General features: G+C 33.4%; 1 protein-coding gene across 5 annotated transcripts in view; it reads left to right on the top strand.

Moving 5' to 3' along the window:
• The window catches only part of PRPF40A (pre-mRNA processing factor 40 homolog A), a gene marked incomplete at its 5' end in the record, with an annotated part of 55,511 nt that overhangs the window by 11,965 nt on the left and 16,102 nt on the right, over window positions 1-27,444 (top strand). For 2 of the 5 annotated variants that reach the window (XM_079710735.1, XM_079710734.1), the window contains 10 exons: window positions 2,187-2,267; window positions 3,451-3,481; window positions 5,319-5,335; window positions 19,610-19,720; window positions 21,116-21,236; window positions 21,474-21,527; window positions 23,111-23,135; window positions 23,796-24,167; window positions 26,564-26,672; window positions 27,373-27,437. In XM_079710735.1, coding sequence (XP_079566861.1) covers window positions 2,187-2,267; window positions 3,451-3,481; window positions 5,319-5,335; window positions 19,610-19,720; window positions 21,116-21,236; window positions 21,474-21,527; window positions 23,111-23,135; window positions 23,796-24,167; window positions 26,564-26,672; window positions 27,373-27,437 — 986 coding nt within the window. Of the gene's footprint in view, window positions 1-567; window positions 608-2,186; window positions 2,268-3,450; window positions 3,486-5,318; window positions 5,336-10,111; window positions 10,125-19,609; window positions 19,721-21,115; window positions 21,237-21,473; window positions 21,528-23,110; window positions 23,136-23,795; window positions 24,168-26,563; window positions 26,673-27,372; window positions 27,438-27,444 lie in introns of all 5 variants that reach the window. The other 3 variants (XM_079710738.1, XM_079710736.1, XM_079710737.1) reach the window with 3 other exon arrangements.

The following is a 27,444-nucleotide window of genomic DNA, read 5'->3' as shown; positions in this document are numbered from 1 at the left end:
TATGAAGTAGAGTACTTTAATTTGAAATTACATTTATTTGTACAGTCATTTGTACTGCTATCGTGTGGAAATGCTGTGTTGCATGATGGAGATTTTACCCCCTTTTTAAATGTCTTTAATTCTTTTTTTTAAGATTTAGCACACAATTCTTTTAATTTACATGTTTAGTTTTAAAGACATCATTCCAGAAAGTTTGAAAAGTAGAATGAAAAATAAATAACCCATATTCCATCTCCCTAATGTAACTATTATCATTTTTGGTAAATTTTATTCCAAATTTTATTGTATGTACATCTGTGTTTAAAATTTTTAATTGTAGTGTACACACAATTTTGATTATGACTTTTTTCTCTTAACATGGAGTCAGAAGCATTTTTCATGTTGCCACAAAGTCTTTGTAGCCATAGTTTTGATATTTGCTTAATGTGGAATTTCCTTTTCTTTTTTTTCTTTTAATTGGAGTATAGTTGATTTACAATATTGTGTTAGTTTCAGGTGTACAGCAAAGTGATTAGGTTATACATATATATATGTATGTATCTATATTTTTTGGATTCTTTCTCATAGTTTATTACAAGATACTGAATATAGTTCCCTGTGCTATACAGTAAATCCTTACTGTTTATATATTTTATGTATGGTAGAGTACATCTGTTAATCCCATACTGCCGGTTTATCCCTCCCCCCACAGTCTTTAATTCTTATGAGAAAATACTTTGATTCATTTTTCTCTTAAGTTTTCAAATTCCAGGTTCTCCATTTAGATTAGAAGTCTAGTTTTTGGACATGTTATTAGCTTTTGATTTTATATGCAGACCATTTTAATAGCAAGCCATTTCTCTCTGTTGCCCACCATGCTTCCCCCCATAATTACTTAGTTCTTAAAAGAATTGAAACATATTTGCTATTAGCCTAAAGCAGAATTAATTGTGAGGGTATATCTGTTGAGGGGAGAAGGGGAAAAAGCCTAGTTCTCATTCTGTTAGTTTGAGTTGTAGAGGCTTGTCACTGCTTTGCTTTCAAATTCTGTACTTTATTTTTTTAAACTATCATTTGACCTGTATTTCAGGTTCTAGTCACACTTCTAGTCAAGTTCTTGTTTAGTGATGTTTAAACAGTTTACTGAATGTTTTGTGGGAAAGGGCTTTTGTTTTTTTCATCCATTAGTACCATGCTACTTCATTTTAATGATAATTTAGCCTGGTTTTGCTTCATGAGTTGACTTTAACAAGTAATAAACGTCAGTATTCAAGTGTTTTCTACCTTTAGTAGGCTTTGTATATTCCTGTTGACCAATATGCTTATTTCTTTTTTGTTGTTCCTATTTCACAGATTGTTCATTTAATTTAAAACTGTTGAATAACTGGTTACCTTGTTCCAGTACCTATGATTGTTTTGTATAATTTTATCTCCCTTCACGTTTTCCTTACATTCGTTCATATTAAGATTAAAGTTATGATGTGAGATTATACTAATATATGTGAACATTGCATCAGAATCCTTTGGAAATTTATGTTAATCTTCATGATTTTTATTCATACTAAGTAGTGAAGATTGATTCATAGATTTGGATAACAGTTATTGGTAGATGAGTTTAAGCCCCCAAACTAATATATTCTTTCCCCAGATATGCATGTGTTTATGTGCTTTATTAAGTTTTTCTTTATAAGAGAGAGCATAGATGATTTGAGTTAGAAAAGTCTGTTTTTTATGTATTTGTTTAAAGTCACTGAATTATAAGCACCTTTGAGCTAGAAGTTTTAAAAAGACCAGATGGCTATAAAAATTATTTAATCAGGTATTAAAAATCAAAGGTGAGAAACACTGAAAAAATTTTTTTTGCCTTGCTCCAAAGAAGAGAAAAACATGGGTGTTGAGTTAAAATTAAAAGGAAATTAATAGTCTTAAATTTTAAGTTACAAATAACATACAATAGTCTAAACTTTTAAATGTATTAAAATAATTATGACAATACATATAAATAATGACATAAGTATTAAAATAGGTCATTAAAAAATACTTCATTCATTCAACAAGCACTTACTAAGCATACTATTCATGTAGTATAGTATTCACTGGGTTTTAATCCTAAGTTGTACATATTAGTTTTGATAACCAGATAGATTCTTAAAATCCTATTAGGTGCTTTGGTCTTATATAGTAATCTTTTTTTACTTTTGTTCTAGATGCCTGGAATGATGTCTTCAGTAATGCCTGGAATGATGATGTCTCATATGTCTCAGGCTTCCATGCAGCCTGCCCTACCGGTAATCTTGTGAAAGTAACTGTTTTCTGTGATGTTTTGATTTCTTTTGTCTATGAGGTAACATATGTATTTTGTAGGCAATCATGTTAGCTTTTTAAGGGCCTCCCAAGTACTATATGATGGGAATTACATGGACTGTTATTTTTAGTTTCTTGAATCCAGCCAGACATTTACATTTTTTCCTATATTTATATTATAATTGTTGTACATCCTTAGTTATTAAATTAATTCTACATTAAACAAGTCTAGAATTCTAAAAAGCATAATTCGTTAGCCAGAAGCATTTTATTGCTCTTGTAGCATTCTGATCTTAAAGGGCAGACACTTGCTTTACCATATACTAATTAAAAATTGATAGGATGTGATTTAATACTAGATCCTAAATTTAAAAATCAGAAGATTTCATTTGAAATCCACATTTCATGAGACTTCATCTGTGGCACATTACTTAGAAAATCTTTGAATACTCTTATCTTCCTTATTGGGTGGTATAGCAATATAGAAATCATTATTATATTCAAATTAACATGACTTATTTATTTGTTAGTTATAATGAACAGATGTGGCATACTCCACTGGGGTAGGTTTGCAGTGTCGTATCCAAAACTCCTAGGGCCAGATACATTTCAAAATTTTTTTTATATTATAAAGTAATACATTGCATATAGTATATAATAATTATGTAAAAATTTCCCATGGGATCTTGGGCTGTGCACTTTAATTTCTAACACAATATTTCTAAAGCAGAACTTAAAGATACTCATTCTGATGTGGGATAAATAAGACTGTAAACAGTTCATATCATTCAGGATAGGTTTTGCCACTGATGAGTTTTGGTGCCAAACTTAAAAAAAAAAAAAAACCTTGTTTTTCAGAGCTTTTTGGATCTTAGAATTGTGGGTAGAGGGTTGTGGATCTTTATATAACTGATAATTATATAAATAGAACACTTAAGATTAAAGTGCTTCAGTAGGCCCAGATTAGTGCAATTTTTATTTTTATTTTTATTTTTTTACAATTTATAGCAAGCTCAGGGAACTGAGATCACTAAAGCTTATCCAAGAATCTGATTCAGTGGCTAGAGAATTGATACATAGAGGGGACTGATTATGCTTTAAGAGAATCGTATATAAAATACGGTTTAAGCAAGGTGAATGTTACTAATTTCATTTTTTTTCTTACAGCCAGGAGTAAATAATATGGATGTAGCAGCAGGTATGTATACCATTTATGGTGATATATATATTAGACTTAATTTGGACAGTAGCAACCATATTATAGTGAGGAATAAAACAGTGTCTCTTGGGCACTATAATCAGCTCCTGATTTTTTTTTTTTTTAAGCAGTGGAAAATGGAAATCCATAAGAAATTATCATAATTTTAGATATAGGAGTTCGGAGACCAGATTTGGTCTTCAGATATACTTTGGCCCACGTGATGTTTTTAAATTTTATAATTAGTTGCTAACATTTAAAGTCTGCGGGCTTACATAAAGATTGAATTTATCATTCTATACAAAAATATAATTTATCTTGAAAAGTTGGATGATCTGAACTTTTATTATTTACAGTGGTCTTTCTCAACACAGTAGATACTCAAAGAATATTTGAATGGAAAATTCTGGTTGAGTCCATATTTGCACTCAGCAAACATTGTGGAATGGGTAGCAACTCCATACTTCAGATATCTAGCATGTACTCTGAGTCTTCTGGACTACTTCAGTAATTTTTCTGGTACCTGCTTGGTCCTTATAGTCATTGCAGTTTGTAAGCCCTGTGATAATATTTTTTTTCAGCTGGTTACCAATAAGTGTTTATTATGACTAGTGTGACTTTAACATATAATAATGCTTCAATTATACATGAGTAAGTGATTTTCCATATAATTTAGTATTCCACATCTTGAACTTTGTCCCATGATTATGCCAAAACATTTTTTCTTTTGAACATTATGGGTCGAAATATGTTTAAAATGCACTATGTGCTTTCCTGGAGGTTTATATGGGCCATAATTGATCTTTCTAAGATGTTTCACAGCTTTCATTATTTAAGCTGTAATGATGTTCTGATATATCAATACCTCTGATATATCAATACTTTAGAATAGTATTTTAGCCTATTTAGATATCTAGAGGTGGTTACTATTACCCTAAATAATCCTGGAAAATTACCTTAAAGTTTTTTTTAGTTACTTTTAAATGCTTTGACTCTATTATTGATGTTCCATACTAGCTTTTTTTTTAATTGTTCTCAGTATATATGTACTTAGTTCTATTTCCTTTTTACAGTCTCTTGTTTTTTTTACATATAGTTTTAAGCTACTAGTTTCCTAAATTAAAGATTATTCATATGAACTTTGTGACTAATAGGGATTTCCCCTTATGTCTTAAGATGGCTTTGATAGTAGTTTAGGACAGTACCATCTAATAGAACTTTCTGTAAGTGTAGAAATGTTCTGTAATCTGTAGTGTTGTATACAGTAAACACAGCCACATGTAATTATTGAGTACTTGAAACGTGGCTAGTGCAAAGAAGGAACTGAATTTTAAAATTTTATTTAATCTTAATTAATTTAAATGTTAGTTTAAACAGGGATATGTGGTGGCTAAAGGATTCTGTATTGTACAGCACATGTTTGGAACCTAGATAATTAAACTTGTCAGAAATCTAAAGCATAGAATCAGAGTTCTGACACATTACTGTATTTCAGCAGTATAGCAGAGAAACAGGAATTAGTTAAGATAAACACCTATTTAGCAAGAAAAGGAGAAAGAAAAGGCAAGGGTGTGAATACTTCTCAAACAGCTCCCAAGTGAGTTTGCAGATTGAAAGTTCAAAGTGCCAACTTAATTCTGAAAGTGCTTTGCACTATCCATGTTTTTCTTGTGGGAAAGAGAGCAAGTACATAGGTGATATGGGACAGTCTTAGGATATTTAGTGTGATGGGATGAGGAGGAAAAAATAGTATGAATAAATATTTTAACACTGTTAACTCAAGGAGAGCATGATTTATCACATTGTAATATTGTTCCAAAAAAATTTTTTTTTTTAGGTGCAACATCTGGTGCAGTAAGTACCTTTGGAATATATTTATTTCATTATGCTTCTTTAGCCTACTACTTTGATGCTTATTTCTGTTTTGAAGATTATCTACTAAGTTGAACCCTTTTCCTTTATTTTCTATGCCAAAGGTTGAAAATTTATTTGAATGATTTATTTTAAAATCTAATTTTTGTGGGACTTAATCAGCGGTATGGGAATCAACAAGGTTTTTTTTTTTTTTTTTAATTCCTTAAAGCTCAGTGAAGAGTTTATGTGTGCAATCTCATTTCATCAAAACAGTAGTCCTGAGAGGTAGCTGTTATCCTCATATGGTTGAGAAAATGTAGAAATCTGTGAGTGAATTTTAAGTATGTTAGTATTTTAAATTTGGGGTGAAGGACATTTAATTGTGACCTGTATTTAAATATTTTAAACTTTTATCTTTTGCTTTAAAATTGAATGGTTATAAAATATCCATTTGGTATTCTTCCATTATAAGTGTCTTTTCTGTTTTTGACTAATAATAGCTTCATGTTTTTCCTGCTTACTTAAATAATATGGGCTCACTGGCAGGAAAGTGAAGCAGACTTAATAAGTTAAAAAGAAGAAAGTAAATTACCCTAAGTTTTTCTACCATGAGGGAACCACCATGATTAATATTTTGGTTGTGTCAGTTGTCTGTCAAACTGTTTTTTTTCCTCACTTAATTGAAATATCTTTTTTGTCATATATTAAATTCTCACATTCTGACATCCATTTCTGGGTTTTCTTTTCCACTCTATTTCTAATTCAATATTACACTTTTTTCTGATTAAAGTAGATTTAATATTTAATAAGACAAGTCTTTCATGGTTTCTCTTTTCATTATGTCTTTTGCTATTTTCATATATTAGCATATGAATTTCCCTGTCCCCCAACAAAAGCAGTCTTTAAATACACACACAGAGACATGCTCAAAAGGCAAAAATTGTGTTTTTATCTGAGATTAATTTAATTCTTTCCATTTTAAGAGAACTGACATATTCATACTTTTCAACTAAACTTTCCCATCCAAAAATACTGTGTATTTATTTGAAAACTTGCTGTTGTTTTATTCTTTTTTGATTTCGGGTACACAAATTTCAGTTACTTGTGCTTTTCAGGCTATGGTCATTATTGTTGATCCGTGGTGGTTCCCTTATATTTTTTCCCTTTATTCTTTCCTTTATTCTTTTTCCCTTTACTCCAGTCCACCCTCCCCAGTAGGTGCTTACTTGGATATATGTCTAAGACACATATATATTGGGAAAAGCTTATGAAATTTTTTTGTGTAGCTTTTTTCTGTGTTTTTTCTTTTTTTCTTGATCTTCATCCTTATTTTATAATTGACATGCAGTATTATATTAGTATCACGTGTATAATGCAATGGTTCAATATTTGTATACATTACAAAATGCTTACCAAAAATAAGTAGTTCACCCATCACCACACATAGTAACAAAATTTTGTGTGTGTGTGCGTGTGAGGAGGACTTTACTCTTCAAAGATGTAATATAGTATTATTAACTATAGTCACCATGCTGTACATTTTATCCCTCATGACCTACTTATTTTATAGCTAAAAGTTCGTAGATTTTGACTCTCTTCACCCATTTCTCCCACACCTTCAAACCATCCTCCCCTATGGCAATCATCAGTCTGTTCTCTGTTTCTAGGAACTTGGTTTTTTTGTTTCGTTTTTCAGAATCTACATGTAAGTGAGATCATACGATACTTGTCTTTCTCTCTCTGGCTTATTTCACTTAGTATAATGCTTTCAAGGTCCATCCGTGCTGTTGCAGATGGCAAGATTTCATTCATTCTTTTTTTATGGCTGAATAGTTTTCCTTGTGTGTATGTGCATTTTATATGTATCTTTATCTATTCATTCATCCATGTACACTTAGGTTATTTCCATATCTTAGCTACTAAAAATGATGTTCCAATGAACTTTTTATAGGAACTTCCATACTGTTCCATAGTGGCTATACAATTTACATTCCCACCAACAGTGTAGGAGGGTTCCAATTTCTACACATCCTTGCCAACATTTGTTTTTCTTGGTTTTTTGACAATGGCCATCCTGACAAGTGTGAGGTGAAATCTCATTATGGTTTTGATTTATGTTTCTCTGATGATTAGTGATGTTGAGTATCTTTTTATATATCTCTTGGCCATTTGTATGTCTTTTTTGCCCATTCTTTAATTGGATTATTTGTGGTATTTTGCTGTTGATTTGTAGAAGTTTCTTTTATATTGTGGATATTAACCCCTTATCAGATGTATGGTTTGCAAGTATTTTCTTCCATTCAGAGGTTATATTTTCACTCTGTTTACTGTGTGGAAGCTTTTCAGTTTGATGTAGTCCCACTTGCTTTCTATTCCTAAGCATGAGGAACTAGTTCAGAATTACTTTAACTTCCTTTTAGACTCCCTTACAATGAGTGGTGGTTTAAGGATAGCAAAACATGGTTCTAACCAGAACTCTAATGAACATTCTGTGTAATTCAGGCCATGAATATGTACCTGGCAAGAGAAATTCCTGTGTATTTAATCTGTGGTCAAGCAGATCCAAGAGAGCCACTTCCCTAGGTTTCCTCTGCTGTCCTCGCCATTCTTTTTGCCTTCTGGAGTCAAAAATTCAGGTATTAGTTGCCTTGACATTTATTAGAAGAAATTGACTGTTTGGATCTCTCTAATCAGTCATTCTGACAGGCTCTCTAAACAGAAATAGCTTTTTCTGCATAGCACCTGGTGCCAGTGCTGTGCAGGTTGAGGTGCTCACTGCAGGCCTATCTCAGTTATTGGTTCAGTTCCAGACCACTGCAATAAAGTGAATGTCAGTCACGAATTTTTTGGTTTCCCAGTGCATATTAAAGTTATGTTTACACTACACTGTAGGCTATTAAGTGTGCAATAGCATTATGTCTAAAACAATGTATATACCTTAATTTAAAAATACTTTATTGTGAGAAAATGCTAACCAATCATCTGAGCCTTTAGCGAGTCATAATCTAAAGATTACTGATCACAGATCACTATAACAAATATGATAATGAAAAAGTTTGAAATATTGTAACAGTAACCAAAATGTAGCACAGAGACAACAAAGTGAGCAAATGCTGTTGGAAAAGTGGCGCTAATAGACTTGCTCCACAGAGTGTTTCCACAAACATTCAATTTTTTAAAAAGGCAATAATCTGCGAAACACAGTAAAGCTAAATGCAATAATACCATGTAAATGTGTAAAGTTACCAGATTACAGCAAATTCAAGTTTTGCTTTTTAGAGATTTCTGGAATTTCAATCTGTGGTTGGTTGAATCCACTGATATGGAGGGCCAACTGCTATAGTTCAGTCTTTTAAGTCTGTTTTATGATAGAGTTTTAAATATTTTCCATTAAAGGCTTGTGCATTCTTCATTCTGTTAGATTACAGATACTGTATAAGATTTGGAGCCATTTTGAATTTGTTGTGCTTTATGTTATCATTTTTCTATGTGCTTATCCAGCAGGCTTGCTGAACTCTTGTTGCTTAGTGAGTTTTCTGTGTAATACTACTACCCTCAAATGACACTTTTGGCTCCTTCTCTTCTGGTCCTCATATTTGTGTCTACTATTATTGTTTCAGGCAGAACCTCTAGTGCTATGGTGAGTGGTAGCAGTGATAAACTGGCATCTTGTCTTCTTTCCTCTCCTAAAGGGAATAAGTTTAAAATTTCTCCATTAAATATGATGTTTACTATAGTTTTTTGGTATGCAATCTATGTTAAGTTGAAGCTTTCTTCTATTCCTGGTTTGCTGATAGTGTTCAATATGTACTTATTTTTTAAATTCTTCAGTGTTTTTTTCCATGTCAACTAAGATCATCATACGATATTTCTTTTCTACTCTGTCAATGTGAAAGTACACGGATAGGTTTTCTGACATTGCCATCTTTACATCACTAAGATGAACCCTAGTTATTCATTATGTGTATTTAGCGGTATGTATATGTGCATACACATGTGTTTAATTTCTTCTGAATTTAGTTTGCTAGTATCTTTTTTAGGTTGCTTGTTTCTGGAGAATAATCTCTCTTTTCTGGTCCTTAGAACAACTTAATAAATAACTTATTTCTTAATGCTTGGTAGAACAGAACTAAAAACTGACTGGACCTAACACTTTTTTTTTTTAATTAAATCATAGTTGCTGTATAATAATATATGTTACAAGTGTGCAATATAGTGATTTACAATTTTTAAAATTTATACTCCATTTAGTTATTGTAAAATATTGGCTATATTCCCCATGTTGTACAATATATCTTTGTAGTTTATTTTATACAAAACAGTTTGTACCTCTTAATCCCCTACACCTGTACTGACCCTCACCCCTTCCCTCTCCCCACTGGTAACCACCAGTTTGTTCTCTGTATCTGTGAGTCTGCTTCTTCTTTGTTATATTCACTAGTTGTATTTTTTAGATTCCACATGTAAGTGATATCATACAGTATTTGTCTTTCTCTGTGTGACATATTTCACTTAGCATAATGCCCTTGAAGTCCATCCATGTTGCTGCAAATGGCAAAATTTCATTCTTTTTTATGGCTGAGTAGTATTCCTCTGTGTGTGTGTGTGTGTGTGTGTGTGTGTGTGTATCAATCACATCTTCTTTATCCATTCATTTGTTTATAGACACTTAGGTTCCTTCCTTATCTTGGCAATTGTTAATAATGCTGCTGTGAACGTAGGGGTGCATGTATTTTTTCAAATTAGTGTTTTTATTTTCTTTGGATATATACCCAGGAGTGGAATTGCTGTGTCATATGGTAGTTCTATTTTTAGTTTTTTTGAGAAACCTCCATACTGGTTTCCACAGTGGCTGTACCAGTTTACATTCCCACCAACATTTAGGAGGGTTCCCTTTTCTCCATGTTCTTGCCAACATTTGTTATTTGCATTGTTTTTGATGCTAGCCATCTGACATGTGTGAGATGATATCTCATTATGATTTTGATTTGCATTTCCCTGATGATTGATTACTGATGTTGAGCATCTCTTTTCATGTGCCTGTTGGCCATCTGCATTTCCTCTTTGGAAAAATGTCTATTTGAGTCTTCTGCCCAATTTTCATTGGGTTGTTTTCTGTTGTTGTTTTTTGTTTTTTTGTTTATTTTTTGTTTTTTGATGTTGAGTTGTATGAACTGTTTATATTTTGGATATTAACCCCTCATTGGTCATATCATTTGCAAATATTTTCTTCTATTCAGTAGATTGTCTTTTCGCCTTGTGAGTGGTTTCCTTTGCTGTGCAAAAACTTTTAAAGTTTAGTTTGGCGCTAATAGTTTTTGAGGATAATGGTTTTGGATTACCATTTCAGTTTCCTCAGTGGTTATTGGGCTATTCCAGTTTTCAATTGCTTCTAATAATTTCATGTTTTTTCCAGATTTTTATCTATGTTATTGAGGTTTAGTAATTGTTTAGCATAGAGTTAGAAATCATAATAGCTATCATTGTCCTTTTCTTGTTTTGGGGGTTTTTTTGAAGAGGGGAGAGGGTAACTATTCAATTTCTGTTGTCATCTTTACTTCCTTCTTGATTACTTACTCTCTTGCTCTTTTTCTAGCATCTTGAGTCCTTAGCTCGCTGGTTTTCAGACATCCTTAACTGTGCTGCTTACGTTTTTTTTTTTTTAATAAACTTATTTATGTATGTATGTATGTATGGCTCTGTTGGGTCTTTGCTGCTGCGTGCAGGCTTTCTCTAGTTGCAGCGAGCGGGGGCTTCTCTTCGTTGTGGTGCGTGGGCTTCTCATTGCAGTGGCTTATCTTGCTGAGGAGCACAGGCTCTAGGCACACGGGCTTCAGTAGTTGTGGCACGCAGGCTTAGTAGTTGTGGCGCACGGGCTTAGTTGCTCCATGGCATGTGAGATCTTCTCGGACCAGGGATCGAACCTTTGTCCCCTGCATTGCTAGGCGGATTCTTAATCACTGCTCCACCAGGGAATTCCCGGCAGGCAGATTCTTAACCATGGTGCCTCCAGGGAAGTCCCTTAAGTTTTGACATAAAGAATTTTTGTTGTTATTCAGCTCTCAATATCTTGTTTTCTTTTTTCCTCATTTGATTTCTTTTTTAATTCGGTATTAAGTGGTTGGTTTTTTTGGTTTCCAGATGTTAGATGTTTTTTTTTCCAAATTGACTTTTTTTTTTCTAGAGAAATTTTAGATTTGAGTGCAAAGTAGAGAGTTCCCAAATACCCACTATCCCACATACATATAGCCTTCCCTTCTATCATCATCCCTCCCCAGAGTGGTACATTTACTACAGTTGATGAACATACACTGACACATCATTATCACCAAAAGTCCAATTTGCATTAGGTTTCACTCTTGATGTTATGCATTCTATGAGTTTGACAAATGTTTAGTGACGTGTATCCCTCATGATACACGTATCATGTATCACTGCACTAAAAGTCCTCTGTGCTCTGTCTCTTCATCCCTCTCCCCATCTCCACCCACAACCCCTGCAGCCACTGGTCTTTTTACTGTCTCCATAGTTTTACCTTTTCCTGATGTCATATAGTTAGAATCATACAGTATGTGACCCTTTCAGATTGGCTTCATTCACTAATTTTCCTCCATGTCTTCTCTTTGATAGCTCATTTCTTTTTAGCACTGAATAACAAAATAATTATAATAGAGGTGAATAATATATTGTTGTCTGGACATGCCACAGTTTGTTTATCCATCCAGCTACTAAAAGACATTTTGGTTGCTTCTAGGTTTTAGCAATTATGACTAAAGCTGCTAAAAACGTGCAGGTTTTTGTGTGGACTTAAGTTTTCAACGCATTTGGGTAAACATAAAGGAGCACGATTGCTTGATCATATAGTAATAGTATATTTGCTTTTGTAAGAAACTACCAAACTGTCTTCCAAAGTGGCTGTACCATTTTGACTTCCCACCAGCAATGAATGAGAGTTCCTGTCGCTTCACATCCTCACTAACATTTGGTATTGTCGGTGTTCTAGATTTTTTTGGCGTTTTAATAGGTGTGTGGTGCATCTTATTTTAATTTGCAACTCTGTAATAGTGTATGATGTTGAGCATCTTTTCATATGCTTACTTGTATCTATGTCTTTTTTTGTTGAGGTGCCCAGATCTTTTACTCTTTTTACAGATTTAATTTTATTTATTTTTGGCAGCGTTGGGTATTTGTTGCTGCACGCAGGCTTTCTCTAGTTGTGTCGAGTGGGGGGCTACTCTCCATTGCAGCGTGCGGACCTCTCCTTGCAGTGGCTTCTCCTGTTGCGGAGCACCATCTCAAGGCATGCAGGCTTCAGTAGTTGTGGCTCACGGGGTCTAGAGCACAGGCTCAGCAGTTGTGGTGCATGGGCCTAATTGCTCTGTGGCATGTGGGATCCTCCCAGACCAGGGATTGAACCTGAGGCCCCTGCACTGGCAGGTGGACCCTTATCCACTGCACCACCAGGGAAGTCCCTACTCATTTTTCTTAATGATAAGTTTAAAGAGTTTTTATATATTTTGTTTAACAGATGTGTCTTTTGCAAATAATTTCTGTTTGTGGCTTTTTGCATTCTTTTAACTGCATTTGGCAGAGCAGAGGTCTTTAATTTTAATTAAGTCCATCCTATCACTTGTTTCTTTCATTGATCATGCCTTTGAGAGACTTATTTTTTTATAAGGTATACCTTTTTGCATTATGATCAGAAAGCACAGTCTATAAGATGTTGATTCTTTGCAGTTTATTAAAGCTTCCTTTATGTTCTATGTCAAGACCAATTTTAGAAGTTTTTTGTGCTGATAATTTAAAGTTATTTTGTTTTTCTGGATCTTGACATATCTTTCATCTAAGGAAAGGGGTATATTAAAATCTTTAACTTGAAGGGATGAGTCATCTTTTTCTCCCATATTTTTCTGTTTTTGCTCTGTATTTCAAGGCTCAGTTGCAAATAAATGCATATATGTTGAGGATAAGTTCTTTATCTGTTAAATCTTTATCAATATACAAGTCCCTCTTTCTATTTAGGTGGGACAAACAGTTATTATAGTTATTTTTATTTCTTTTTACCTTGTAAAAACTTGTTATGTTGTAAATAGAATATTTTTCCCATTTTTATTACAAGCTAGTTATTGTCATTCAAAAATTTTTGTATGTTTATCTTATAGCCAGCTAGATTACCAGAGGCACTGGATAATTAGTTCTTGTTTTTCGTGTTTTTTTGAGTCTTTAACAGTAAAGGCAAGAGAATTTATCTCTCCCAATCTTAATACCAGTCATTAATTTTATTGCCATAGTGTATTTGTCAAATTATAGTGATTGCAGACTTATGTTTTGGTCATGATTTTAATGAAAGTGGCTTTAGGATAATTTTTATTGGCCTTTGATAAACTATCATTTAAATGTTTTTCTCTTTATTATTGTATTATTTGAGGATTTTTTGTTTTTATTTTTTTAAAGACTTATGAATTATCATGATATTCAGGATGTAATTTGATCGTACCAAGTCTGTTAGTGTGATCATGTGGTGTTTTCTTTTTTCAATTTGTTAATAGAAATACTTTCTTTTATAGATATCCCAATATTGAACTACCCTTGCACTTCTACAATAAATTCTACTTTGTCAGAGTGTATATACTGAGGATTCTCTTGGCTTTTATTTAAATTCTTACATTTATATTTATAAGTAACATTGCCTGCTTTACTTTTTTTGATACCTTTTCTGTTGAGTTTTGTTAACTGATAAAAGAGCTTTTCGTCTCTTTCTATGATCTGAAATAATATTGTAATCCTCTGTTCTTTAAAGGTTGCATAAGGTTCTACTATAAAATCATCTGGTTAGTTATATTTCAGTTGCGTCTATGGTAATTGGAATATTCACGTGTGACATGTTTCTTCTGGGTGAATTTTGGTGAAGTAGTTTGGGAGGAAATCATTTCCTGGAAATTTTGAAATTGGTTGTGAATCTGTTCTATGTCTGTGGTTATTTTCCTTATTTAGAGTAGTGAGGGGATTTTTCTATCAATCTTAGTGTTTGGATTTAGTCATTTTTTTCTCTTTTAGTTTTGTTCAGTTGAGCTTATACACTGTATAAATGTTTACATTTTGAGTTTGAATGTACTGAATTAATTCACAACCCAATGGTTGACTAGCTTTTTTGAATCTGAAAAGTGTATTAGCTCTCTTGATGATTGCTCTCTTGATAATTATATATGTGCATTTGTTTTCCTTATACCCAGGTTTTTGTTTTTGGAGTTTGTTTTGTTTTGTTTTTGCCTTTCAGATATTTTCAGTATGTATTGTGCTGCTACATCATTTGTTACAGTGTTTTGCTTTTTTTATTTAGTGCTGCATCTTAGACATTTTTCATTATATTAAAAATAGACCTGTATAAGAGAGTTTGTAGTATGAATGGACCGTAATTGAACTGTCATTGGGGGGTTATTGATTATCTCTGTCTTGTCACCACTATTAGTAATCTGGTAGAGACTATCCTTGTACAGTCTTTGCAGCTACACAAATGGAATTTTGTAGAGTGAAACTTCGGGATCAAGAGATTATGTTTGCATTTTTGATTTGATAAGAACTACTAAATTGACCTTCAGGGAAATAATACTATTTCTGTTCCCAACAGTAGCATGAGAGTACCCTTTTCTTCACACCCTTTTAACATTGCGTACAGCTGCTCTTTGTCATTCATCTGATGAGCAGAATGTTTCATTTTTTTTTTTTTTTTTTTTTGCGGTACGCGGGCCTCTCACTGCTGTGGCCTCTCCCGCTGCGGAGCACGGGCTCCGGACGCGCAGGCCCAGCAGCCATGGCCCAGGGGCCTAGCCGCTCCGCGGCATGTGGGATCCTCCCGCACCGGGGCATGAACCCGTGTCGCCTGCATCGGCAGGCAGACTCTCAACCACTGCGCCACCAGGGAAGCCCAGAACGTTTTATTTTAATGTGCACTTTCTTCATTTACTAATGAAGTTGAACATCCCATTATGTTATCTGTATTGAGTTCTGTTAGTGGCCATGTTTATATTTCCATTAGAATGTCTTTTCTTATTGATGGTAACAGAGTTGTGTATGTTAAGGGCAATGATTTTTTAATCCCGTGTTTTGTAAATATATACTCCCAGTTTATCGTTTGTAAAAATGTTTACTTTCGGTTGATTGTCCAGAACTGCCATTTGTGTCATCAGTTTTTTATTAGTACAATAAGTGTGTCAGTAAGAAAATAGTTTTGGGAATGGTGTCATCTGTGATGAAAGTGCAGAGTAATACTAAGGCTCCAAAGCAGTGAATATCTTAATAACTCCTGCAGTGCCCCAAAGCAACTAACCTTAAGGTTAAAAGTAATGTCCTGGCTTTAGCTCATTTAGAATGTACATTTAGGTCTTTGTTAGGTTTTTCCCAGTTTTGCAAAGGCAGTCTGAGTCTTTGATAGGTAGCATTTGCTTATTGCTCTAGAGAGGTCTTATGTTTAAAAAAAAAAATAGTAATTTTGCAGGATAATGAGTCTTATTAATAGACTATGCTAATATGACTATCAGTACTTAATAACTACTTGCATAGGTCATATTTTATACTATGAAGATAACTCTCCAGTTGTTAGTTGTTGATATATTCTTTATGCCACTCTTCATCTTACACTCAACATTCAGATACATTTGTTTTTAAATTTTTCTTTTAAAATATTCATTATTAGTTTTGGCCAGAAGCAAGACATTTTATAATTTTACTTTAAGTTGCAGATCAGATATTTCTAAGGAAAAAGAGCGAAAAATTTATCAGATAAATTACTTTTTCCACTCCAAACTTGACTTTTATAAGTGAATTTGATGTATTGCTTAAGACATTTGTACAGAATTTATATTCCTGTCTGAAATGATTTCATTTCTGTTGATGCAAACAGTTGGAGCCTTGATCCATAGTAGGACCTTAGTTTGGGCTAGGACAATGTTGTAATGAACTTAAGCTAGCTGTGTTATCATGGTCATGTTACTTTACTTTCTTGTGCTCCATTTTCTCTTCTATAAAGTGGGGATAATAAATGGTACCTGTCTCATAGGGTTATTAAAAGAATTAACTGATAATTGATGCAAAGCAATTAGTACAGGGCTTAATACTTAGTAGTTGGCCAGAATTCATCTGTTCTTATTGATAATTAGACTGTCCCTGAATACAAGCTTGAAACAGTATTTCAGGGTGGGTAAAATGTGTTTTTTTAGAGGCAGAAATTACTGAATTGTTCTAGTTTTATCATTTATTTCCTGAATCACTATGAGCAAGTTGTTAACCCTCCTAAGCTTTGATTTTTTAATTTGTAAAATGAGGATAATGGTCTTACCTGCTTTGTAGTACAGTTGTAAAATTCAAATAAAGTAATAGATAGTGAATACTAAATTGCTTACTATTTGTTTTACTAGTTTGTATACTTCTCTTCTCGTTTTTGGTCAAGTGTACATAGTCCCTTTCTTTTTCATTCCATTATCTCATATTTTTATTTCTGGTGAACTTCCTCTTTCCTTGATTCCTTTAGCAAATGTGACTTGGGAAGTTTAAATATAATTTTGGAACTTAATAGATTTCTTCTTAGTGCAATCCTGAGTTGGTACTGAGTTCATTGTTTTTTTAAATAAGAAATACAGACCTCTTTATCTCTCTTAATAACATCACTTAATTTATGAAATAAAGCATTATGCATACAATTGAAGAAGCTTCCATATAGGTCTCTTACTGCACCACTTTTTCATTATAAGATGTTAAAATAGGTGAATAACAGCAAGCTAAATATTTTTCAGCAGTTATTTAATGTTTGCTCCAGAGAGATTATAGTTGTCATATTCTGCAGAGGTACTAGAACAAGTTAAGGAATTTAAATACACCTTTGGAATTACCTAATCATCCTGGTACATCATTCAGAAATCTGTAAGATTCTGTAAGTGGTCGTGTCAGACTATTTACAGAATGGATTTAACAAATCTCTATAGGAAGGGCCATTTTGTATTAAACAACCCAAATTTGGTCAAGTTCTTTTCTGTGAATTCTAATGGCGGTCTGTAATTCCTTCACTTAACTCTAGTTCTTTTCTCAGAAATTACAGAAAATAATCATCTTACCTCATCTACTTTTGTTAAAATTACATTGATTTATGTCCTCCTTAAGTCGTCTTTTCTTGTTCTCCATCCCCACAATTTGCAAATGTTCCTTATATAGTTTTCAGTTAGCTTATTTCAACATTTAACACATCTGAAATTGGAATGCATTCTATCATCCATGATGTCCTATGATCTTCGTTCTCCAGGCAGCAGTTATCACCTAGTTGTGCATGACTGAACAGTAAAAGTGCCAACATCAGAAGACTGAGTGTCAGTGGTTTGCAAGAAAATCCTAGAAATAATGGCACAACTCTTTTATCAGCTAGGAATAAAATGATTATGTGAGAGAGTAGGAAAAGCGATGAATCACATGTGTTTAGCCACATTCCCAAAGCAGAAATCAAAAGTAGATTTGCTCCATTACTCAGTAAACTTGATAAGGAGGGAAGAAAGGTAAGCCAGTTTTAAATATGTAAAGAGAAAGGTAAGAACCAGTAGCAGTGGTTTTCAGTTATTTTATGGCTTGTTTCATTTTGCTTTTAAGAAATGCTGCATTATTAGTAGGATTCTTGGTACACAACGGGATGGATGGTATTGTGTGGAAATATAATGGACATTAGCAACTTGGATACAGTAAGGGGTCTGAGTGTAAAGTTTAAGGAATAGATTAATTATTTTATTTGCCTATTTTCCTTTTTATGTATTCACAGTAGTGATAGGGGATAAAACCTAAGTCTAATAAGTAAGAATAAGTCCTTTCAAAACGTTTAATGTAAATCTGAGTGATAAAAAATGTGATGGTTTGACAGTGATTTTACCTTTTCTTCCTTAGAGGAATGTACAACAATCTTTTGTTTTAGATTTGAAGAAATTTGGTATAGATCATTTTTATAACCCTTTTTTGAGCATACGTTAGTCTGAAAAATCTGGTGCCCAGAAGTGGGCTTAGTACCTTTGATCTCATCCAGTAATTCATTCATTCATGATTCTTTGTAAAACTGCTTTTTAAAAACCACTTTATTAAGGGATGATTGACATATGAAAAGCTGTACATATTAAATGTGAATAAATACACATCCATGAAACTATCACCAAGACCATAGACATCTATTATCTCTCAAAGGTTCCTCCCAACCCCTTTTATTATTATTATTATTTTGTGTTTGTACACATGTGTATATATGGTGACCTTATAAAACTCTTAATCAACCTTTTATTTATTTATTTTCTTTATTTTTTTGGCTGTGTCAGGTCTTCGTTGTGGCGTGTGGGCTTCTCTCTAGTTGCAGTGCGCGGGCCTCTCTCTAGTTGTGCCGTGTGGGCTCTGTAGTTTGCAGCATGTAGGCTCTTTAGTTGTGGCCTGCGGGCTTAGTTGCCCTGCAGCATGTGGGATCTTAGTTCCCCGACCAAAGATAGAACCTCTGTCCCCTGCATTGGAAGGCGGATTCTTTACCACTGGACCACCAGGGAAGCCCCTTAAGCAACCTTTATTTGAGCTATCATGTCTGTTGATACTTGAGGTCTTACTAACAACTTTTAGTAGTTTCTTAGTAGTTCTTTTGGACCCCATTAGTGGATTTATATTCTGTATCAAACTAGTTTCATGTAAAACTTTATCTTACTCATCTTGTGTTGAGGCATTTGTATTCACATTTTATCCCTGCTAAATTTCACCTTGTTGTTTATTAAGTTCTGATTGTCATGCAAAGGTATCCTTTTTAATTTTGATGCCTGCATCTTTAGGACATGTCAATTTAGAACTTTGTCCAACTTGATGTAAATATTCTTTGGGTTAGAGTTGTTGAGCTCATGATCAATCCACCTATACTACATTAGCATCTCGTTCATATATTCTTTTTTATCCACAAGGCATAGATATGTGTTGCTGAAAGTTTTTCTTATGTGTAATAGTTATAAGCAGTCATATCCTTAAAATTCTGAGACTGTAGAATGGAGAGAGATCCTAAAACCTGAACTGATCCATGCTGCTTTTGAGGTACTTTAAAAATATTCTATTTTCAGTTACCTCCCTACTTGCATTGATCAATTATTCTAAATAACTGTCAAAAGTATGCCCATTTTATACTTTTAATTTCTTCATATATTGCTTTGAAACTAATGATACTGATATTTACTGTCAGTGGCACTGTTAAATAATTTAAATCTTTTTATAATTATTTTTCTTTAGAAATCAATGTGGACTGAACATAAATCACCTGATGGAAGGACCTACTACTATAATACTGAAACAAAACAGTCTACTTGGGAGAAACCAGATGATCTTAAAACTCCTGCTGAGGTAAAAGTTTGAGGACTGGAATTTAGAGATTAAATAGATTGGTTTTGGGGGGTTTTTTTGTTTTTTTTTTTGTTTTAGGATTTTGGTGGGTATTTGGCTTTCCAAAGAATAGTTCTGCTTATATCAGAAAAGGATGCTACTTAGGCATTCAGAGGAGAAAAGGGTTTATACAGTTACACCAATCAGCAAAAAGACAAATAAAATTCATTCCCTTTTATAGGCAGACCAATTTTGTTTACTGATATTTACCCCTGCTCAGGAACCTTTGTCAGGTGGTATCAATTTAAGAAAGGTATTTAAAGAATAAATTGGAAGAAAAAAGTACTCTCTGCTTGCCCTTTATTTGTTTTCCTCTTTATAGCAAACCTGAGTGATTTCAGATATCTTCTACTGGGCTCTTACATTTTTCCAGTGGGGCTAGGATAATGGAGATGAAGTTAAATTACAAATACAAATACTTCCATCTTTTAGAATGGGAAATTGTCTCTTTGGAAAATATCCCCCCCCACAAAAGTATGTATATTTCATTTTATGTTGTAAATTTTACCATTCAAAATATACAGATATGAAAATAAGATTGAAGGAATAAACTAAGTAAGCAGTATTACCTGTGGTTTAATTAGGAAGTCTGGAGTCCTAAGTAACAGCTGATCTGGCATTTCAAAGCTATACTTGAAGCTTTTTCCTAGTAGGCAGCCTATTCTTTTTTTCCTTCTCTTAATTAAGAATTTGAGGAGGTAAAAATATTTTCCAGGCCACCACACTAATTATAGAACAGCAGTACTTGCGAGGGGAAGTTGGCAGATGATAAAATTTTTTATTTATCCCAATACTGACATAGATATTTGCCCAAGACACTGATTAAATTTGAGTTTTCAGTAGCATTCTCATTCCACCCTAACAGGTTCTGTATATTAGGTTTTAAGTATATCATAGTTAACAATGCTTCCTTACATAAGGTAGTTCACATAGGTTTGTAATAAATTGTGAAACTGAAATCTAAGCATAACCAAATCAGATTCTGGTTTCTCCCAAATTTTATGTTTTTCCTACTTGTATTAGTATTTGAGAAGCCTGTTTGTGAAATATGGATGGTAATTTTTACCTATGGTGGGATGTAAATGGCAAGAGCACATAGGATTTGAAATTCCGATAGACCTGGTTTTGAATCTTGTCTTTGCCCCTTAATAGGTACATTACCTTAGACAAACATAATATATTCAAATAACTTAACATTAGCTAGTAAGTGTCCTGTAGTTGGTAGCTTATATTATTATCACCATCTCTCAAGCTTTAGAATTGTATGGGTTCATAATGTCTAGTAAAAACAGTGATGTGAATGATGAAAGATACTAAGTATATTACTGTTAACTGAAGGTTTTTATTTTGCTTTAGCAACTTTTATCTAAATGCCCTTGGAAGGAGTACAAATCTGACTCTGGAAAGCCTTACTATTACAATTCTCAAACGAAAGAATCCCGCTGGGCGAAACCTAAAGAACTTGAAGATCTTGAAGGTAAAACAGGGAAAGATAATTTTTAATGTTACTTTTTTATGTATATATGTCATTCACAATGGAACAGTCCTTCATAAATAGGATTGTTCAAACAAAGGCCTTATATTTTTTAATTAAGTGATTAGAACGTTTTAAATGGTGTAACAGTTTTATGGGCTCTTATTTTCTTGTTGCTCTAGAACTCAGTTCTATAGATTTTAAATAGATTTTTATTTGATTTGATTCCACTGAAACTAGGATACCAGAATACCATTGTTGCTGGAAGTCTTATTACAAAATCAAACCTGCATGGTGAGCTGCTTTGATAATTCATTTTCTGTCATTATTTAACATTTTAAGAGTATGTCACGAATGTTCACTAACCATAATTGGATAAATCTGCAGTGAGAAATCTCTAATTCAAAGAATTCCTTTCATTTAAGGGTTATATTATAAATGAGCTTGTAGCTTTCAACATTGTACTTTGACTTTCTTTTTTAAACAAAAAGCATAATTAACCATTGGAAAATTGAACAAAGACATCATATACGATATTTCTAAAGACAGCCATGAGTGTTGGTGCACACATGGAATATGTGACTTAGCAGATAGCAGAGAACCTTGAACTCTTATCATTTTAAATTTTGTTAATATATTGTGAGACTACATTTAATGCTGATTTTATTTTAGCACAACATTGCAGAATAGCCTTTATGTTTATTATGGGAGAATGAAAGTAAATAGAATGTCATGCCTCACTTACAAAAGGAGAATTTTCCAACATCCTCCACTATTCAGAATATCCCTGAGAATCTAGATAACTACCTAATATAAAACCTAGGACTTAAAATAGCAGAGATTCACAGTAGGAATTGAGAATTTAGGTTCTTTTACTCTTCTAATAGAATCTGGTGTCATAAACTATTGGCTTAGAAGCAACAGATTATAGGAGAATGGGGCTAATAAAGTAGTCTGCAACGTGTAACGACTCCTGACAGGAAAGTGAGTGTAAAAATTTCTTAAAGGCACTGTGGTCTTACGTCTATTTACCTTTTCCCTGTGTCACCTCATTAGCTTGGATGGTCATTATCCGAAATATTTGTTAATTTGTAATGATAACCCCTTTAGTATGTTTTGTCAGTCATACTAAACAGATTTCCTTTAAAAGGGGATAAGTTTAAAAATATTTTCATAGAGTTAAGCTTATATTATCATTTACATGGAGCACCTCTTTCCCTAATAATGCTGAATAAATGAGATATCTTTGTTACCCCTAAAGAAAAATTTACTTTAACTAGAATGAAAGCTGAAATATTGAGTGCAGATCTTTAAAGCTCAATTTATACTTCTATACTAGCATTGGCTAATAATAATATTGTAGATAGGTAGATTCTGAGTTCATTCATGTAAGAAATATCAAGCTCATTTCTGATATAACCCTATTACAAATAGTTGGCGTGCATAACTATCTATCTACCTGTCAATGCTAGTATATATGTGCTGGAATTTCATAACATACATTCGACCCCATTTTGAATTTAGTATCTTTAAAAAAAACAAAAAACAAGTAGTTTTATCCCTGGGGAAAATAACTATTTTATTCCAGAATTATGCTGATACTTTCAGGGAGTTTTTGCAGTAGCCAACAGCCTTTGAGAAAGTAGCATTGTGGGAAGAAGCTTTCCTAAAACTTGCTGTTATTTAAAGTTTGTTTTTATTCTTTAATTGCTGCCCTGGAATTTACAGAACCTTTGCTCTATAAATGTAGTGATTTTTTTTTTTTAAGAGTGGTAAATCTTACTGTATAGAACTTTTATCTCCTTTTAAAGTCTGTTTTCATTGGTTGTATTTAAAAGCTATGTAGTACATAACTGTTCTTTTTTTCTCTTTAATAGCAATGATCAAAGCTGAAGAAAGCAGGTAAGCAGTTTTGGACATCAGTACATATTTACAAATTTAGTATCTCCTATAACGTCCTTGTTTTAACTGTCTGTATAAATAGTATTTAACATGGTAGGCCTGATAGTTTGATGTCTTCAGAGGATTTGGGGTAGGGAAAGAGATGTTTACTCAAGATACACACTTGATGCTTTCCTAGACAGTTATTAGAATTTGGACAGCATCCTTAACAAAAACTGTTACAGAAAAGTCCAAAATTTGATTTGAATTAATTTGGGAACAGATGACGTATTGTATCGGTATATCTCCCTTCCTTTGCTCAGGTTTTCCTTTTAATGGGTGAAATGAAATTAATGATATAGGTCAAATTTTATGGCATAATACAATCTGATAGGACATTTTGTAAATGAAAACAGTTATTGGACTTTTGGAAATGCAGATTGTTGCATGAGTGCCTATCATACATTATCACGAATGTTTGCTGAATTAAATCAAAGTAATTCAGTTTCATACTGTGGTTTTAATCTTTTTGAATGGCTTAATAGTTTGGCAGCACTGCCGTTTTTCCCTTATAGTAGTTTCTCTTATTCATTTGATTTTATGATAATTTAAAACTAACTTTATTTGGCTTTGTGATTATTCATAATGAACTGACTAGCTTTCTCTTTTTTAATTATATAGTAAACAAGAAGAGTGCACCACATCAACAGCCCCAGTTCCTACAACAGAAATTCCAACCACAATGAGCACCATGGCTGCTGCAGAAGCAGCAGCTGCTGTTGTTGCAGCAGCAGCTGCAGCAGCTGCAGCTGCTGCTGCAGCCAATGCAAGTGCTTCCACCTCTGCTTCTAGTACTGTCGGTGGAACTGTTCCAGTTGTTCCTGAGCCTGAGGTTACTTCGATTGTTGCTACTGTTGTAGATAATGAAAATACAGTAACAATTTCGACTGAAGAACAAGCACAACTTACTAGTACCCCTGCTGTTCAGGATCAAAGCGTTGAAGTGTCTAGTAATACTGGAGAAGAAACATCTAAGCAGGAAACTGTAGCTGAGTAAGTTTAGTAACTTGTTTTCTGCAAATCAGTACCAGACTTCATTAATATAAGAAATTGCTGATTTAGTCAGTGGCCATTAGTGTTTAATAAAAGTTTTTTGAGAATCAAAACATAAGCCTTTAGATAATGGATAATTTTTGAGATTGAGTTTTGTGGGGTCATGCTTTCAAACTGCTGCAAAACTAATCCACACAAGTTTAGGAAGCAGAGCTGCTGATAGGGTAAGAGACAAATTTGAAGGGGTGCCAAAAACCTTAGTAATCAGAATGCAGTATTTTAAATCAAAATCAATGCAAAAATCCCATGATTAATAAAATTTTAAGTAAAGATAGGATCAGAATTATTGATTTTCTTTCTATTTCATTCTGAAATATGGCTTACTACAGCACTGCAGGGAAGTTGCTGTAGTTCAGTATTGAACAAACAAGCAAAAATCAAGTAGAGAAAAATCAAGATAATACTTAACAGTGTACAGGAAAACTGTTAGTGAGGTTAAGTTGGTACAACTTTTTAATAAGGCCAATAGCTGTATCTCTAAGTTTACAGTTTGTATGTACCCTATGATCTAGTAATATTTCATATGGCTGTGCTTTTTATAGCTATAAAAAGTAACCTTGAGCTGTGCTTCTTGATTTTAAAGATATCCACATATATTTAAAAAAGTGTTAATCATGATGTCAAGATCCAAACATGATCACCCATCTTAATATTTAAGTATACTGTTTTCATCTTCCTACCCCCTTTTATAAACTTTTTTGATTATTTTTACTGTGTCTTTTTTTTTTTTTTTTGCGGTACGCGGGCCTCTCACTGTTGTGGCCTCTCCCATTGCGGAGCACAGGCTCCGGACGCACAGGCTCAGCGGCCATGGCTCACGGGCCTAGCCGCTCCGCGGCATGTGGGATCTTCCCGGACCGGGGCACGAACCCGTGTCCCCTGCATCGGCAGGCGGACTCTCAACGACTGCGCCACCAGGGAAGCCCCTTTTTTGATTATTTTTAATGTTCATTTTCCAAAGTATGAAAATAGCTTTATAATTTTTTCTGATGTTTAGAAGTTTAAAAAGATATCTATATAGTATATTTGAAGGCATAAAAGAGTGACAGTTAACATTTTAATTATATCCTTCCTTTTTCTGTGCATTTAAAAATATGTGCATATTTTAAATTTTAAAAATATATCAGAGATGTCTACATCAGTAGAGATCCATACCCTATCGTGTGGAATATTAATTATTATTTATATAATTAATATTCAACATGATATTAATTATTTATATATACATTAATTTAAGTATTCTCCTACTGATAGACATTTAGCCCTTCTAGAATAATATTGTTTTACATCTTTTCATACCTATTGTATTTTTTCACAATAATTTGTTTTTCACATTTTTAACAAAGAACTGTTTTCTGCTTCCTTTTTTGTTTCCTTATTATAGTGCTTGAGTCAGTATAATAAACTTGATTTTAATTACTTTGAACATAGATCATTTACAACTAGTAACTTTTGGCTGTGCTCTTTACAATATTTTTGATGATTTTAAATAAATATTCCAAAGTAAGGTTACTTGATTCAGAGGGTAAGAATTAATTGTATTTTTAATTAGTATGTATTCCAGAATATGCATTCAACTTAAAGGTGGGGGATGGGGTTTGTTTTTTGATTTGTCTTTTCCTGCATTCTCTTCTATAAAGGAAGAAATGTTAAGATTATACAACTTTTTCATAAAGATCCCTCAAACAAGTACAGTTGACAATTCTTGGGTAATTCTTTCTGTTTGAGATCAGTGTTAGGCAGACTTTTTCATAAACCTTCAAAGAGTAAATACTTTTGGTTTTGTTGGTGATACAGTCTGTCACAATGACTCAATTCTGCTGTGGTAGTACACAGTCAGCCATAATCAGTATGCATACTCTTGAGCAGGGCCATGTTCCAGTAAAGCTGTATTTACAGAAATTGGCAGCAGGCTGGATTTGACCCATGGGTTGTAGTTTGCCAATCCCGATTTAGATTGATCTCTACATCTTTTTTATATTTTATGCACACTTGTCCAAATCCTATTATTAAGACACTAAAATGAGGACGCTGAATAAGTTTTATAAGCCATTTGGAAGTATTAACTTGTGGGCTAGTGAAACAAGTGTTGTAGTATAAATGTTTATTTTAGCCTTCGTACAAGGTCTTAATAACCGAATGTTAGAGGAAAAAACTATATAGTACTTTTATTTCTTCATGTTGCCTTAAATGCGTCTCATGGAGACTTTATTCTAAACTTGTCAAATAAGTTTAATTTGTTTACCTCAACAGTAAACAAATAATAATAAAACATTATTTTCCTAAATGAAGCAAAGTATTTAAATTGTAAATACAATGTATAAATTTCTCTCTAGTTTTACTCCCAAAAAGGAGGAGGAAGAAAGCCAACCAGCAAAAAAAACATATACTTGGAATACAAAGGAGGAAGCAAAGCAAGCATTTAAAGAATTGTTGAAGGAAAAGGTATTTATAATAGAGATTTTTATTATAAGTATCTAATAAATTATCCTTCAGTGCAGCTTGTACCTTGATGCTTTTATTAAAAATACTAATCTTATAAACGGCTGTGACTGAAAATGAACTAAAGTTGTCTTTTTTCTTTTTTTAACTTTGAGAAACTGACTTTCAACCAAAAAGAATGTGTAAGGTACTACACAGCACATTCCACCTCAGTATTTAATATAAGGTTTTTTATTCATAAAAATTGTTCTGTCTTCTAATCAGTAGTCTGAGGAAGAAGTATTCATGGTCTGTTTAAATTTCAGTTTTTCTTTTTTTTTTTGCGTTACGCGGGCCTCACTGCTGTGGCCTCTCCTGTTGCGGAGCATAGGCTCCGGACGCGCAGGCCCAGCGGCCATGGCTCACAGGCCCAGCCGCTCTGCGGCATGTGGGATCCTCCCGGACCAGGGCACAAACCCGTGTCCCCTGCATCGGCAGGCGGACTCTCAACCACTGTGCTACCAGGGAAGCCCTCAGTTTTTCTTTTTAGTCTATAGATACATTACACAGATTTGCTTGCTTCAATGAATTATTTTTTAGACCTTTTTTCAAACTCCTGCAAAGGGAAGTGGTTGATGTTTGCAGTGAGTATTATACTTTGTTCCGTATTGTATGACTTACTATATTTGTGTGAAATTTTAACTTTTCATTAAATGATTTTCAGCGGGTACCATCTAATGCTTCATGGGAGCAAGCTATGAAAATGATCATTAATGATCCACGATACAGGTAACAG

Source organism: Hyperoodon ampullatus (genome assembly GCF_949752795.1).
Source record: "Hyperoodon ampullatus genome assembly, chromosome: 8".
In the NCBI taxonomy this organism is placed as follows: Eukaryota; Metazoa; Chordata; class Mammalia; order Artiodactyla; family Ziphiidae; genus Hyperoodon; species Hyperoodon ampullatus.
The sequence above is the reverse complement of the archived record's forward strand: the minus strand, read 5'-3'. Positions and strand labels throughout refer to the sequence as shown.